The sequence below is a fragment of the Lucilia cuprina genome, chromosome 3, assembly GCF_022045245.1.
Source record: "Lucilia cuprina isolate Lc7/37 chromosome 3, ASM2204524v1, whole genome shotgun sequence".
In the NCBI taxonomy this organism is placed as follows: Eukaryota; Metazoa; Arthropoda; class Insecta; order Diptera; family Calliphoridae; genus Lucilia; species Lucilia cuprina.
This window is the reverse complement of record NC_060951.1, coordinates 27,242,466-27,258,104: the sequence shown is the minus strand read 5'-3', so window position 1 is coordinate 27,258,104 and position 15,639 is coordinate 27,242,466. Positions and strand designations below refer to the sequence as shown.

Genomic DNA, 15,639 nt, shown 5'->3' with positions numbered 1-15,639 from the left:
TTTGGAAATATACGAAACAGATCACAATTACATGTAATTATAATTGGAAATTATGTAATAACAATCACAAGTAAATTGTAATTGATAAAACAATTACTTGTAATTGTAATTGCAGTTTTGCTGATTACAATAATTTAGATTCCGCCAATTACTATTACATGTAATTATACGGGAAAATTCGCAATTACTAATAATTGTAATTGGCAATACTTCAATTACAAGTAATTGTAATTGGTTATTGGTTACTTACATACACTTTATAAACAATTAACAAGTAGAATTTTGGGTGGCGTGTCATAATGTCCAATGTCATAATGTCCATAGACGTTATGACGCACTAAATTGAGTCATAATGTCCATGAACGTTATGACAATTTCAAAAGTGTTACAATGTCCATGAACAATGGGACATAAAGTCCATGGATTTCAAAGAGTCCATTTATCAAAAAAGGCTTAATTTAGCGAAGCCGGTGTTCGAAATACCCCAGAGTTTGAAACCCCTGCGCCCGGCCGAAGGCCGGCTATCCAGGACACTTTTTAATAAGAGTCCAAAATGTACCAATTACCAAATTTAGGAGCAATTCTTTTCGGGATAAGAGCGTCCCTATCTTAAATTTTAAACAAATTTTCCAATACATTTCTGATTTCAAAGTGTCACAATGTCCATGGACATTATGACATTTTAAAAAAGTGACATAATGTCCATGGACGTTATGTCATTTTTTGGTGTGTCATAATGTCCATGGACATTGGACATTATGACATTCCACCGAATTTTGTATTATACCCAACATCAATTTATATGCCGTAAAAGAAATGCTTCCCTATAAACATCAGGGTGATATTTTTTTCAACTTTTTAACCGTGAGCGTATGAGTAATTTTCTGAATAGGTCCTTATATGCGTCAATTATGAGCCGATACCCATAAACTTTTGTACATAAATTTTTGTTTTGTATAGAACTTGTTTATGTCAAATCTCATCGCTACCTGTATTTTTAAATAAGGAAATCTCGTATTTTAATAACCAACACTCATTTGCAAAAGAGACCTTATATCGAGTTATGAGCCGATCGTAAAACAAATTAGTAGAGAGGTTTGGTTCGTAAAAAAGTTACGTGTGTCGCATTTCATCACTTTCTTCGAATTTAAAGCCAGTAATGATTATTTGAGAAATTTTCTACTGGGGTGGTCAAATAGTGGTTAGGGTCAAGTTTGGTCCGCTCCACATGAAAGTTGAAAGAAAAATTTCGATTTCTCGAGGAACCAAATTGTGTCAAATCTTATTGCTATATTCATAATTTTTAGCCGGTAATAAGCGTTCCGGTAAATTTCTGAAGGGGACCTTGTACCGATCCTCACAAAATTTGGTAGGAGGATTTTGGTTCGCATAAAACGTACGTGTGCCGAATTTCGTCAGTATATTCATATTTTTAAGCCAGAAATGGGCGTTATAGTCATTTTCAAAAGGAGGCCTTATGTGGGGGATAGGGTCATTTATGGGCCGACGCAAAAAAAAAATGCTTCAGTTGTAAGTATCTTACTTGTGGCCTCCGGTAGGTTAGTGGTTAGTGTTCTAGTCTGGTAGACCGATGGTGGTGGGGACCAGAGGACCATATATGAGGGGTTGGGTTAATAATGGACCGAACCTCAATAAATTTGGTAGAAATATTTCGGCTCACATAAAATTTATTTATACCGAATTTCAACGCTATACTCGTACTTCTATTACAAATATGACTGTATTTTGGAGGTCTATTTGTAAGAGGGCTATTCGAAAATGTCGACCGATATTGCCCATTTTGAATACCAAACAAACCTTATCAATAGAGAATATTTATGCAAAATTTCAACTGTGTAGCTCCTTCCGTATGACCTCTATCGTGATTTCAAAAGGCAGACAGACAGACGGACATGGCTAGATTAGAGCATTACCCCTAAGTCTGTTATATATGTTTATGGACTTGAAAGTATAGATTAATCAGTAACACAAATAACTTCATCTATTAGATTAATCCTTTCGTTTGAGACTTGGACTTTCAATTCGCACCGACTTTAACTTAAAAATTTGTTATTCTCTACGAAACAATTCAACAAAGAGTCATTAATCCAGAAGTTTCTAAAAAAACAAAAGGTTAATTTCCATGCGGTGACACTTTTAATTTATCAAATTGGTTGTATCAAGCAAGTTTTTCTAACTATGAACAAAATATTGTCCATTATGGAATTTCTATAAAAATATATTTCTTTTCCAATTAATGAAATAATTAAAACAATTAACATCAATAATTAAACTACTATTGAAAGCTTTGGTTATAAAAATCTTTAAAACCAATTAAGTTGAGGATTCAAACAATCATTAAGGAAATATCACTTTGTTGTCTCATTTGAACAAATAAAGTGATTTATACATTTTAAGTAGTCGTCAAAATTGAACAAAGAAAATAATAAAGTAGGCTGGAAACACCTTTTAAACCAATTAAAATATTAATTGATTTAATGAATAGTTTTATTTATTTTCGTTTTAACTATGATATTTGATAATTAAGAACATTTTAAATATTATCTTAATAAAAATTAAGTTTTTTTCGTTTAGTGGATTAAAAACGACCCTTTTGCTCTTCTTAATAAAGAAACAGCCTTCAGGTTAATTGTCTCAATAAAAAAATCTTTAACACCACTTTTAGTAATTATATGGAATAACAATTATTACAAAAGTACATTCTTATTAAATTACTTAAAATGTAATGTTAAATACCTGCATTTAAATATGCACTTAAACACTATATGTACAAGAAAAAGCTCTAAGGATAAAACTACAAAAAAGAAACGAAATTATGTAAAATATTTTTCTTCATAAAAAAAAACTGTTAAATAAAAGTTCTTAAGAGACAACACCGAAAAGGCATTAACTATATTTAATTATTAAGAATATAAAAAAGCTTCTTCACAAGAAAATAAAAAAGCGCCTAAAGCTTTAGAATGAAAAAATAACTTGTCACTTATACCAGTAAATTTGCTATGACAATTACAAATAATAATAAAATGGCTTAATATACACACACAAATAAACCAAAGGAATACACACGAACATCTGTAAATAAACCCCCCCACAAAAAAACAGCAAACGTAAAAGCTTCTATATTTTTGTATCAGTATTATCCTTGTTATCTTGTCTTTCTATTAAAGCGTCATCTATATGTTGATAGTTAAACTAAAGCAAAAAATACAAAAAGGAAAAAAGCTTTTTTTAAACTTAACCGTTAAATATAAAAAACTACTATCAAAATGTTATAACAACTAACAAACAAAACTTAATGAGCTTGATAAAAATAAATAACATTTAACAACTACAACAAAAGTAATGACAATAAAATAAAAAAACAGTCATATAAAAAGCTTTATATTTAATCCTTAAATATCAGCAACAAAGAGAGAGTTTAATGTCCTGTTGTTTTCATAATTCGACATGTTAAAGTGGGCATTAGTTTTCAACAGATATTGTCATCATTTTCATTTATAAACAATTGTGTGTTTTACACATTTACTTACAGAAATCTAAGATGAAAGCTTAGTACCACATAACTAACATATATTTTATACAATGACTAAATGAAAAATATCATCTTTAACATTAATAAGGAATGGTTAGGTATTATAATCTCAATTCAATAAAACACATGTCTGTTAGCTGGTATCAATATTTCACCATCAAAATATGAATACTTTTTGTCAATCGTATATTATTAGTTTTATGACGTATTGAACTTTTATGAGATTTTCAGCTTTAAAAACACTTGACTTGCCTTAAATGATAACTTAATATCTATTTTTTTTTTCATTTCCCCATTAGTATGTAATAGTTTCTCTTTATGGTCTGAAATTGTGGTATCACATCATCATCATCATCATGATAACGTTGATAAATATATGCACATATTTAATATTTTATGTAAATATAGTTGTTGGCCAGATAAATAAGTGGGTTTGTACGTCATTGTTGTTGGCGGTGTGGCTTTTAGGTTTTTAGCACAAATGATTATTTTCGTTTTATTTTTTTCAACTCTGATGGTGTAGATAAAAAGTAGACAGTAAAATATGTTAAATTTTTTATATAGTGTAATTTTTAATACCTCTAACAAAATGTTTTAGTAATTTAGTAAGCTGTAAGTTTATTTGCATAGAATTGTTGTTGTATTATTAAGGATATGCACTTCACCAAAATGTAATCAATAAATTGTCGATAGTTTTTACATTAAATAGATATATTTACGAAATTTAGAAAAAGGCTGGTAATAAACAAATTATCGATAACATCCCAGTAGAAAAATGCAAAGCTATCAATTATTTTTCCATAAAATACTTATGTTAAGTTTCTTATAGACATTTTCAATTATTAAAAGAAAAGTTTTCTTATAAATTAGTTAAGTAATCGATGACGATTCTAGTCGAATCTCTAATCGAGAAGTTATCAAAGAATGCCAAGATCTAGTTTTCGTTAACTTTCCAACTTTCGATAGTTCTTCTACAGAAAAGTCGAATTATTGACACCTCTTTTATTGAAAAGTCGAACTATGGATAATTCTTCTACATAAAAGTCAATTTATTCAGATCTTTTCTATAGAAAAAGCAAGTTATCTATAACTTTTCTTCAGAAAATTCAGCGATAACCTTTGACTAGATGAGTAAAGTCAGCGATAACTTTTTTATAGAAAAATCAAGTCATATATACAACATTTATCTAGAAAAATCAAGTTTTTATAGGAAATACAAGTTATCGATAAAAGTTTTTTATAAAAAAGTCAAGTTACCGATAACTTTTCTATAGAAATTTCAAGTCATTGATAACATTTCTATAGAAAAATCATGTCAACGATAAGTTTTCTATAAAAACATCGAGTAATCGATAACATTTATATAGCAAATTCAAGTTTCTATAAAAAAGTCAAGTTATCGATAACTTTTCCAGAGAAAAGTCAAGTTATCGATAAATTTTCTATAGAAAAGTCAAGTCATTGATAACATTTTTATAGAAAAATCAAGTCAACGATAACAAAAATCGAGACAATAATAACTTTTCTAAAAAAATCAAGACATCGATAACTTTTCTATAGAAAAATTAAGTTATCAAAAAGTTTTCTATAGAAAAGTCATGTGTCATCGATAATTTTCTATAGAAAAGTCAAGTTATCGATAGTTTGTCTATGGACAAGTCAAGAAAACTTTTCTGAACAAAAGCCATGTAATTGATAAAATTTCTATAGAAAAGTCAAGGTATTGATGCCTTTTCTATAGGTAATCGATAACTTTTCCATACGAAAGTCAAGTCATCGATAATTTATCTGTAGACAATTCTAGACATTGATAACTTTTCTAAAAAAAAGTTAATTCATCGATAACTTTTCTATAGAAAAATCATATTTACGATAACTTTTGCATACAAAAGTCAAGTCTGCGATAACATTTTTTTAGAAAAGTCAAGTCATCGATATCTTTTCCATAGAAAAGTCAAGTTATAGATAGTATTTCAATAGAAAATCAAAATATCGATATTTTTTTATAGAAAAATCATGTTATCAATAACTTTTCCACAGAAATATCAAGTTAATAAAAACCTTTTTAAGTTATCAATGAATTTTCAATAGAATGCTAAGTAATCGATAATTTTTCTACGAGAAATCGATAACTTTCCGATAGAAAAGTCAAATATTAATAACATTTATACAAAAAATACTTTAATTCTTAGATATCGAAAAAAACTAAAGTTAACGATATATGGTTTTATAAAAACATACAGTTATCGATAACTGTATAAAGAAGAAGTCATTTTATATACAACGTTTTTATAGACAACTCATGTTTTCGATAACTTTTCTATTTAAAAGTCGATAATTTTTTTAAAGAAAATACAAAATTTTGATGTAAAAATGTTATGTTTTCGATAACGTTTCTAAAACAAAAACATGTTATCGATAACATATTTATAGAAAATTCAAAATATCGATAACTCATCCATATGAAAGTCCAGTTATCGATTACTTACAGAAAAGTATAATAATCATTTATAAAGCATGACAATAACTTTACTACAGAATGACTAACAGGTCGCCAACATAAAAAAGTTAAATTTTAAAAAAATTCTAATAAAGAGGTGTTTTATTTAAGCTAAAACATAAGTATGAATACCCCTAATTTTGTGTTCATAAGTACATATACTTATATTTAAACCCATATATGCACTTATGACATTTTTTTTCTGGAAAGAGCAAATATAACATTTTAAAATTTTGTATTGAATAAAATATTTATATAAAACTATAATTTAAAGCCATCATGCATAAATTGTTTACTTCAGAACTTACTACACAATAGTATATACAATATTTAGTACTACATATGAGTTTTATTTTTGAAACTTTTTTATTTTTTCTCTTCATACCAAAAAAAAAAAACAAAAAATTAAAAAAATATTAAAAGCATTACTTTTATAACGAAAAACGTTTTAAGGGGGCTGGCTGGTGGGGGCACAAACTTAGATGTAGTGTGGTATAATATAGTTCAAGGGGGTTAATATTGACAAGGCAGTCAGGCGTACATTCATACTTGCAAGTGCAAATTTATTGCAATTGTAACACAAGTGGGAGCAGTAGTAAAACAATTGTATTTTATGCAGGATAATAAATAAATAAAAGTAAAAAAAAAATATTTCAAACAATAATTCTACTTTATAACTGGTGCAGTTGGTGAGAAATTTTTGGAAATGCAAGTTTCTCAATTCATAGTACAGCAAGAAAGAGAAAAACAAGGGTCTTTTTTAGGATTCATTACATTTTTTTTTTTGCTTTTTTGTGACATTAAATGCAAATGCAAGGTATTAACAATATTTAATACTTTATTATGTTTAATGTTTTGTTTTTTGAGGGGGGAAAAAGAATTTCAATTCAATTTTAAATACCATTTTTGAGCATTGCAGTGTTTCGTTAGTGGCCTCAGTAAAAGCTCTTCGAAGTCGCAATTTTCGGCTTTCGGACAATGTACGGGGCATTAGTAGTACACCCTAAAGGAAAATGTTTATAGTTTGTAAGTAGTTTGTGATGTTAAAAAAAAAAATAGCTTTTGTTACAGTTTAAAAGTAGAAAAGAAAAGTAGAGTATTAGAATTTTATGTTTTTATAATACAAATAAACAAAAAATATTTATACAGAAAGATGGTAAAGTTTGTAACAGGATATACGAAATTTTTAGCTAAAAGAATTTGTTTTGTTTTTTTTTTTTCAATTAAGTTTAAAAAGGGGAAGTAATTTGTTTTTCTTTTCATTTTGTTGTCTTAAACTTATACTAATGCAGGCATTTTATCGTTGCTCTATATTGCTTGAAAATGTTTTATTTACAAAAGTTGTTGAAAGAATTTGTTTATTAAAATTTATTTTGGACATATTTTGGGAAAAGTGTATGTTGTACTTTGTATTGACCAAACAAACCAGATTTGTAGAATTGTAAATGTTATAAAAGTAGGTTGATTTTCTTAGAATTTAAGATAAGTTTCATAAATTTTAATAAAATTAATTAAAAAATTAATACAATAAATTTTCTATGCACACTTTAGTTATTGAAAATTTTATATAGAAAAGTCTTATTAGTGATAGTTTCTTTATTTCTTATAAATGAGTCAAGTTATCGACAATTTTCTATAAACAATACATATTATAAATAACGTTGGTCCTTATTTTTCTATAGAAAAATAAAGTATTCGATAACTTTTGTATTAAAAAACCATGTTTTCGATGACTTTTCTATAGACTTTTCTCTATCAAAAATTGAAGTTATTGATAACTTTTCTCTATAAAAGCCTAGTAATCGAAAACTTATTTAAATATAGAAAAGTCTAGTTATCGATAAATTTTCTATAAAAATGTTTGTGATTTGCTTTTTTGATAAAGTCTAGTAATCAATAAGTTTTCGAAAGAAAATTTTTATTATCGATAACTTTTCTATCAAAAAGTCCAGTTATCGTTAACTTTACAATACAGTTGTCAAGTTATCGATAACTTTTCTAAAAAAGGTAAAGTTCTTAATAACTTTTAAATTAAAACATTAAATTTTCAATATCTTTACAATAAAAGAGTCAAGATAACGACAATTTTTTCATAGATAGGTTAAGTTATCGATAAGTTTTTTATAAAAAAGGCAAAATGTAAAAAAATATTCTATAGTCTGGTTATCGACTACTTTTCTATTGAAAATTCAAGTTGTCGATAAATTTTCTATAGAACAGTATTGTAATTGATATTTTTTCTATATAATAGTCAAGTTACCGAAATCTCTTGTATAGAAAGGTTGACATCGATAACTTCACTACAAAAGAGTTTAGATATCGATAACTTTTGCATAGAATTAATTTAGGATTAAGTTATCTATAAGTTTCGACCTCAATTAATTTCCTATAAAAAAAGTTTAGTCTATCGATAACATTTCTATGAAAAGTCAAGTTATCAATAGAATTTCTATATAAAGTCTTGTTATCGATAAAATTTTATAGTTATCGATTATTTTTCTATACAATTACGTTTCTATAGAAAAGTGAAGTTATCGTTAAATTTTCTGCATAAAAGTCAGTTCTAAAGAGAAATCGAAATATCAAAATGATTTCTATACAAAAGTCAATTTATCGATAATTTTTCTATAGAAAAGTCAAGCTATCTATAATTAATCTATAGAAAAGTTAAAATATTTTTTTTTTTCTTAAAGAAAATAAAAGCAATACCTATTCTATAGAAAAGTTGTCTTATCGAAAAGTAATATTATAGAAAAAATACGTTTTCGATAACTTTTCTGTAGAAATATCATTTTATCGATAAAATTTCTGTAAAATGTCAATTTGTTGATAATTGCTCTATGGAAAAGTAAAGTTATCAATATTAAGGAAAGTCAAGTGGTAGATAATTTATCTTTAGAAGAGTAAAGGATTCGATAACTTTTCTTTAAACGAGTCAATTAATCGATAAATGTTTTTTTTAGAAAATTGAAGCTATCGATTACTTTTCTATACCAAATACAGCTACTGATAACTTGTCTATAAAAAAGTCATGTTTTCGATAACTTTTCTATACAAAAAGGCATGTTATCGATTCTTCTTCTACGGAGTCTAATCATCGATAACTTATTTATAGAAAAGTCAAGTTATCGTTTATTTGTTTATAGAAAAGTCAAGTCAACCATAAATCTTTCATAGAAATGTCATGTTATCGATAACTGTTTAATAGAAAAGTCAAGTTATTGATAATATTTTATAGATGTCGTGTTTTTGATAACTCTCTTATAGAAAAGTCAAGTTATCAGTAGTTGTTTATAGAAATGTGAAATTATCGATAACTTTTCTATCAAAAGTTTAGATGTCGATAGTTTTTTCAAAGAAAAGTAAGATTTTCCGTAAATTTTCTACAGAAAAATCAAATAATCGATATTTTTTTTATAGATAAGTCAAATTATCAATAACTGTTCCGTAAAAAATAAAGTTATTGGTCTTCCGATAGTAAGCGTTAAATTTTTGTATGGCTTACTTAACATAACGATAACTTTGTTTAAGAAATTAAAAGTTGTCGAAAATTTTTTGCAGAAAAGTCTTAACGACTTTTCTTTTATTTATATTATTTAATGAATTTAAATAAAAATCAAATTGATTTCAATTCGCACTTTATATTCTCCCTACAAATATAAAAACCGAATGTTATCCACACAAAAAGTAATGAATTAATGACATTGTTATTCATTATAAATGTGATATAGATTATTAATATAATTAAGTTTAAATACAAATAATTCATGAAATAATAATTTTGTTCTATCGTTTTTATTGGCATGTATGTGAATTTTCAATAAAAATAAATTTGTTTGATAGTGATGAATTGAAAATGAAAAGATAACACTTACATATAAATACTTATATTAAAAATATGCATCAGTTGGCAAATAAATTTACACAGATATACACAAATATGAATTACTACATACTTAATATAATTATTTAGAAAATAATATTATGAAATATATAACTGAATGAAATGGAAGAAAGTTCACAATAATTACTATTTATGAGATTTTCATTTAAAACCTATAGATCATAAATAAATTTCAATCGATCTGCTATATGTAATCTTAAAGGAATCCTTTTGCTAATAAAACATTTTTTAGGCTTTTTGTCATAACTTAATATATACAAAGGACTCTTCTAATACACAAACTAACTCAATGTATAGAAAGAATATAAAATTAATGATGGTATTTGGAATGTTGGCACAACGATGATAAAAATCTCAAGAATTAAGTATAAGAAGCTTTTCTAATATTAAGTTTATTTTTAAAAACATATGGCAATGAGTACTAAAAAAGAAGAAAATTATTAATAGTACGAAGAAATAAAAAATACAAACATACGAATACAACAATAATAATACATCATAAAAAATGTCTTCTAAATAAATACAATTACAAAACATATGTTTGTATGTGTCTGTGTGGGAATATATGGATAGAAAGGAAATTTAATACATGTTTACACATAGACTATGTAAATATATTTAAATGTGTAAAAGAATTTAATTTAAAAGTATGTAAAAGAATTAATCTAAATGTATTTTTAGAATAAACATAAAAAAATGAAAACACAAATAGAAAGACGATTATTTTGTAAAAGTGTATAACAGCAAATGTTTGATTTTTTATGGAAAAAATTAATAATAATATTTGGGAGATTTATATTATGTTTTCGACGATAATTAACACAATTAATTTTTATACACAATAAGACTATTATTTGGTTGTCTGGGCAATAAAAAGTACATAAACACACACACACATAAAGTTAAGTATATATATTAACAATATTTATTTGTTTGGTATAAACACAGGAATTAAAGTTAAAATAGAAAATCTGCTCTTAAATCATATATTTTTTTTCAAAAGCACATAAAGTAAATAAATAGAATAGGGGAGTCAGGTTTATACAGGGGAGGGGGTCTAAACATTTCTTTTTAAAGTATTTCTTATAAAATTTAAACATTAAGGGATTGTAATATAACCAAATAAAACGCTAATAAAAACCACACTTGGACTTACCTGCTTAAATGGTCGCATGCCACCATTAATTCTTAAAGAATCAGCTGCTATACCCGCAATACCATCACTTTGACTTGGTTCGGTACGCAATTGTCTGAGGGAAACATTAGGCACGGTGTGGGAATGACCACAGGAGGTGTGAGCACCGCAACATATGGCCAGATTACTGGATTCTGGTTGGGAGCTTTGACGTATTATTCTGGAACCGTTGGTTGGAGAAGACGTTACCAAAACCGGCGGCACATTTAGGGGCAGGGCATTGTTTGAGCCGTATGGCACTAGGGAACTACCCAGATTTCCTTGTTGAAAGGCACTTTTAACACTATCACGTGAAGTTGAACGATCCATTTGACCTGTTGTCGATATGGGTGTAGTTGAGGCACGCCTACTGCAGTTTCTGCAGGCACGACAGCGTGTTTGGGCACTCGGAGATATGGGGCTAGATGATAGATTCTGATATGATGTTCCCAAATTCGAGTTGTCTTCATAGCCATGATTTAAATTCGTTATTGATATGGTTGGTTGCTGTTGCAATTGATGACTCTGCGCCGCAGAGGCTGGTGTTGATGTTGCCGTTAGTTGCTGCTGTTTCTGTTGCTGATTATGATGTTGTGTTGTTGTTTGCTTTTGATTCTGATTGTGATCCGATTGGTCCTCTTGATAAACTTCTATGTCAGGCACTGTGGATGGTCGAAGACCCTGTTCAACATCATCATCGGCTACATGGGCACTACGTTCACTCTCGTCCGAACCCAAACGTGTTTGTTGTGACAGCTGTGGACTGGTTAGATATGTTGAGGTACGATCCTGTCGCATCAACGTCGGCTTTGTCGATGCTGTGGAAGTCATATTGTTCGTTGTTGGTCCATTGGCGGAATTCATTTTTATTTGTCGCAAAACAGACGTTTTACATTTAGGTGTATTCGAGACCAAAAGTGAATCGGTTTCTTCAGAACTGACATAACCCGAATTGGTGGTGGTGGTGGCATCAGTCAATTTTTGCATTGACATCTGTAAGTAAACGAAAGGTAAAAGTATTTAGTATATAATTTAATTTAATTAAGTTTTTTATGATTAACAAATGTTTAGTTGTAAATGTATTTTTTTATTGTTACAATTGCGTGTTATATGTAATACGTTAATATTTCAATTAGTGTTAGTTGTAATATGTAAATAAATATTATCAAGATTTAGTTTAAAGAAAGGAAATATTAACTCAATTACAGGGTTTTGTTACATATTAGTAACATTTTGTTATATTTACGTTAAAACGAAAAAAATCAAAGTGTTTCTGATTTTTAATTATAAATTGAATTTGATGTTTTTGGACGAGAAGTAGTTCGTTGTCGAAAGAGTATACTTTTCGACATAAATCTGAACACTTGCACAACACCTATAGAAATACAAGTTGAACATTGGTGTTTATAGAAATTTCTGCGCAAAATGATGAGTGCGAATTGAAAACAAATCTTAATAATAAGCTAAAAAACATCAGATGGAAACGTCAAGAAATTTAATGTGTTTATGACCCAGTCATTATTGTTCTGGGAAGCAGTAGCTTGCATTATCGAACATACATGATTTTGGTTAATCGGTCGTTTATCGAAACGACCGATGGAAAAACCAAGAAACAGCACGAGAAAATCTTTGTCCGGTTAAAACAAAATGTCCGGAAACACTCCTTAAAAGCTTAGAGAGGAGTTCGTTAATTTCAAAATCGTTATAATTGAAAGGTCCGCTCTTGGATATAAGGAGTTTCATATTGTCAAAAACTCGCATAAAACTCAAAAGATGAAAGGCAGGAGGATAGAACAACTATTAAAGCGATAATATCTTCGACAAAAAGTGAAAATACACATAAACTCTAAATAGTAACGATTTACTTAAGGGACACCATATAAATACTATTTCGAAAACAAATAGAAACAAATTTCGATTAAGAAGGTGAAGCATTCGTTGCACCTTTAATGTCATCAAGCGGTTTAGACTTGATCCTTTTTAATGGCGAATTTTATTGCTATAGAAACAATTTTAAAACAGAAATTCCGAGATCCACTTGTATGGGGCTAGGTGAAAGCCTGGATTTTTTTAATAACAAACTGTTCAAATAAAGAATATTTGTAAAAATTTTTAGCTCTTTAGTTCTTTTTGTTTGGATTCTACAAGAAACAGACAGGTCGGCAGGCATAAAGACAGACATAAAGAAGAACAGACAGACAAGTCGGCAGGCACACAGACATACTGAGAGAGACTGAGAGAAGAACAGATAGACAGATAGACAGACAGACAGACAGACAGATAGACAGACAGATAGACAGACAGATAGACAGACAAACAGACAGACATATAGGCAGACAGCCAGATAGGCAGACATACAGACAGACCGACACACACACACACAGACAGACAGATGGATATGGCTGTATCATCTTAGAATTAAATAAGAACCCAGAGAAACATCAATAACTCTATGTTTAAAATATTAGAAAAATCTACGAGTTGAAGTTGGAGTAGATAACTGAAATCTCATTATAGACAGATAACCGAAATCAATATGAAAACATTATATAAAACAGTGAGAATAGCTAACTGAAGTAAATATGAAACTGTAAAAAATTGTGCAACATTCAACTATAATGATTTTCATATTCATACACATATGTATGTATTTACTTGTGTAATACAAAATGTACGTCAAAATAATGCATGACAAATATGTTTGCATTACATACACCCTGTCATATACTTCATACATATTTATATATGCATATACTTCATACATATTTGTATATACATACAAACTTATGCATACAGTATTTTTCATAAAATTATGCATGTTTTTCTTCCTTTTCACATTTACATTCCTTGACCTATATATTTTCAGTATTTTTTCAACACAACTCGTATCATCATCGCTTACTTGTTCTCGAGCGATAAGAATGTGCAGTTAATAAATGTCTGTATGTCAGAGAGTAGCATGCAACGATAGCAATAATATACATAGCAGAATGAAAAGCATTCTTACACATAAATATATTTGAAAATAAAGTGGTATATTTTAGTATCCTTAAGATTCTTATTTGCCATTAACTATGGCCACAAGTACATAAATACTTAAACTTTTACACACGCATGAACTTCCACACACATACACACACACTCTCTCTCTCTCACACACTGTCCCGTTCATTTAGAACTTTCTTATTTATACACATATTATTTGTAAGGAAAGAAATCAAGTGAAAAGGAGTCTATTAAAACGGTTTATTAGATAGTATAGTCTAGTCTCAATAAAATATCATTAAGTTTCCTTTGTTTATACTATTGGTCTGATAGGTTTAAGTATATATTAAACTTTTGGAACATTGTCTCCTCTTTTAGAAAGTGAAGAAAAAGTAAGATTTTTGCCTATTTCGTAAAACTAAACTCTTGCACTTCTTTGACTAATAACACTCCTTTAAAATAACACATTGTGTTTACATTACAAATAGTTTTAAGCGAACAAGCAAATTGTTGCCACTCAAAAAAAAAAAGGACGAGAATGTTGTACGATTTACAAACATTTACATGTGCATATTCATATATAAAATTAACTGCAATTCAAAATAGTGTCATGGATTAAACAATGAATTGTTATTTTTGCATACATACATATTTCTATACATACAGTAAAATTGTTGCAAAAACTTTTACACACTTAGTCATTTGCAAAACTACCCAGCAAAAACGTTTTGTTTACAAACGAACTATATATAATTGTTTTGTTAACGTAGCTTAATCTCTAAAAATTTACATTACATGCTTAACTTGTTATTAGCGGAAGAATGTGATCAGTACTTATTTAACTCCTTATTTGTTAGCAAGTGTGGTAAGTACTTGCCTCTAATGCAGTGAAACGCAAAAAGCTCCAAAATGAGAGCTCTTGTGCTACTATGAACGCTTGCTTACACACATATACATTTAGTTAGAGTTTGTATTCTTTCAAACTCTGCCTTTTGCTGCTCTAATGTCATCATCGTGTTTTAATAATGAATTAAAATGTCCCAACAAAAAAAGAACTTCCAAAGAAGCGAAAAAGAAATAGACCTGAAGAAGTGATAATTTTAACACAGGCTTGTCACAGAAAGGATGTCCTTTTGATTTGCTTCCAAATTCACTACATCTGAAGTCATTCTAAGGAAGTAATTTTTATGTTCTTTTTCTAGAAGTAATTAGGAAGCGAAATTTTGAAATTAATGAATTCAACTAATTTTACTCAAATAATATTAATATAAATTAATAAATTACACATTTATTAATTAACTCCAAAAAAAATTAATTTAATGCAAAAAAAAGTTACAGTAAAAAATATACCTTCAATTTAAAATAAAATTGGATTCTTTTCGCTTCTTTGGAAGTCAATAAACATCACTTCAACAAAAGTTAAAAAGAAATTCACTCACTTTTGAAGTGGTTTTATTTTGTTTTATTTTTGTAAGTAATTTTTCAAAGTAAGGTTTTGCTGGGTTTTTTTACTTTTCCGGTTA

The 15,639-nt window shown here is 28.1% G+C and overlaps 1 protein-coding gene across 1 annotated transcript in view; it reads right to left on the bottom strand.

Annotated features, from left to right (window-relative positions):
• LOC111679453 (small conductance calcium-activated potassium channel protein) overlaps positions 1 to 15,639 on the bottom strand; it is a 319,785-nt gene that overhangs the window by 213,111 nt on the left and 91,035 nt on the right. The window contains 2 exon segments of the mRNA XM_046947022.1: positions 6,955 to 7,056; positions 11,114 to 12,124. Of these exon segments, the coding sequence (XP_046802978.1) occupies positions 6,955 to 7,056; positions 11,114 to 12,124 (1,113 nt within the window).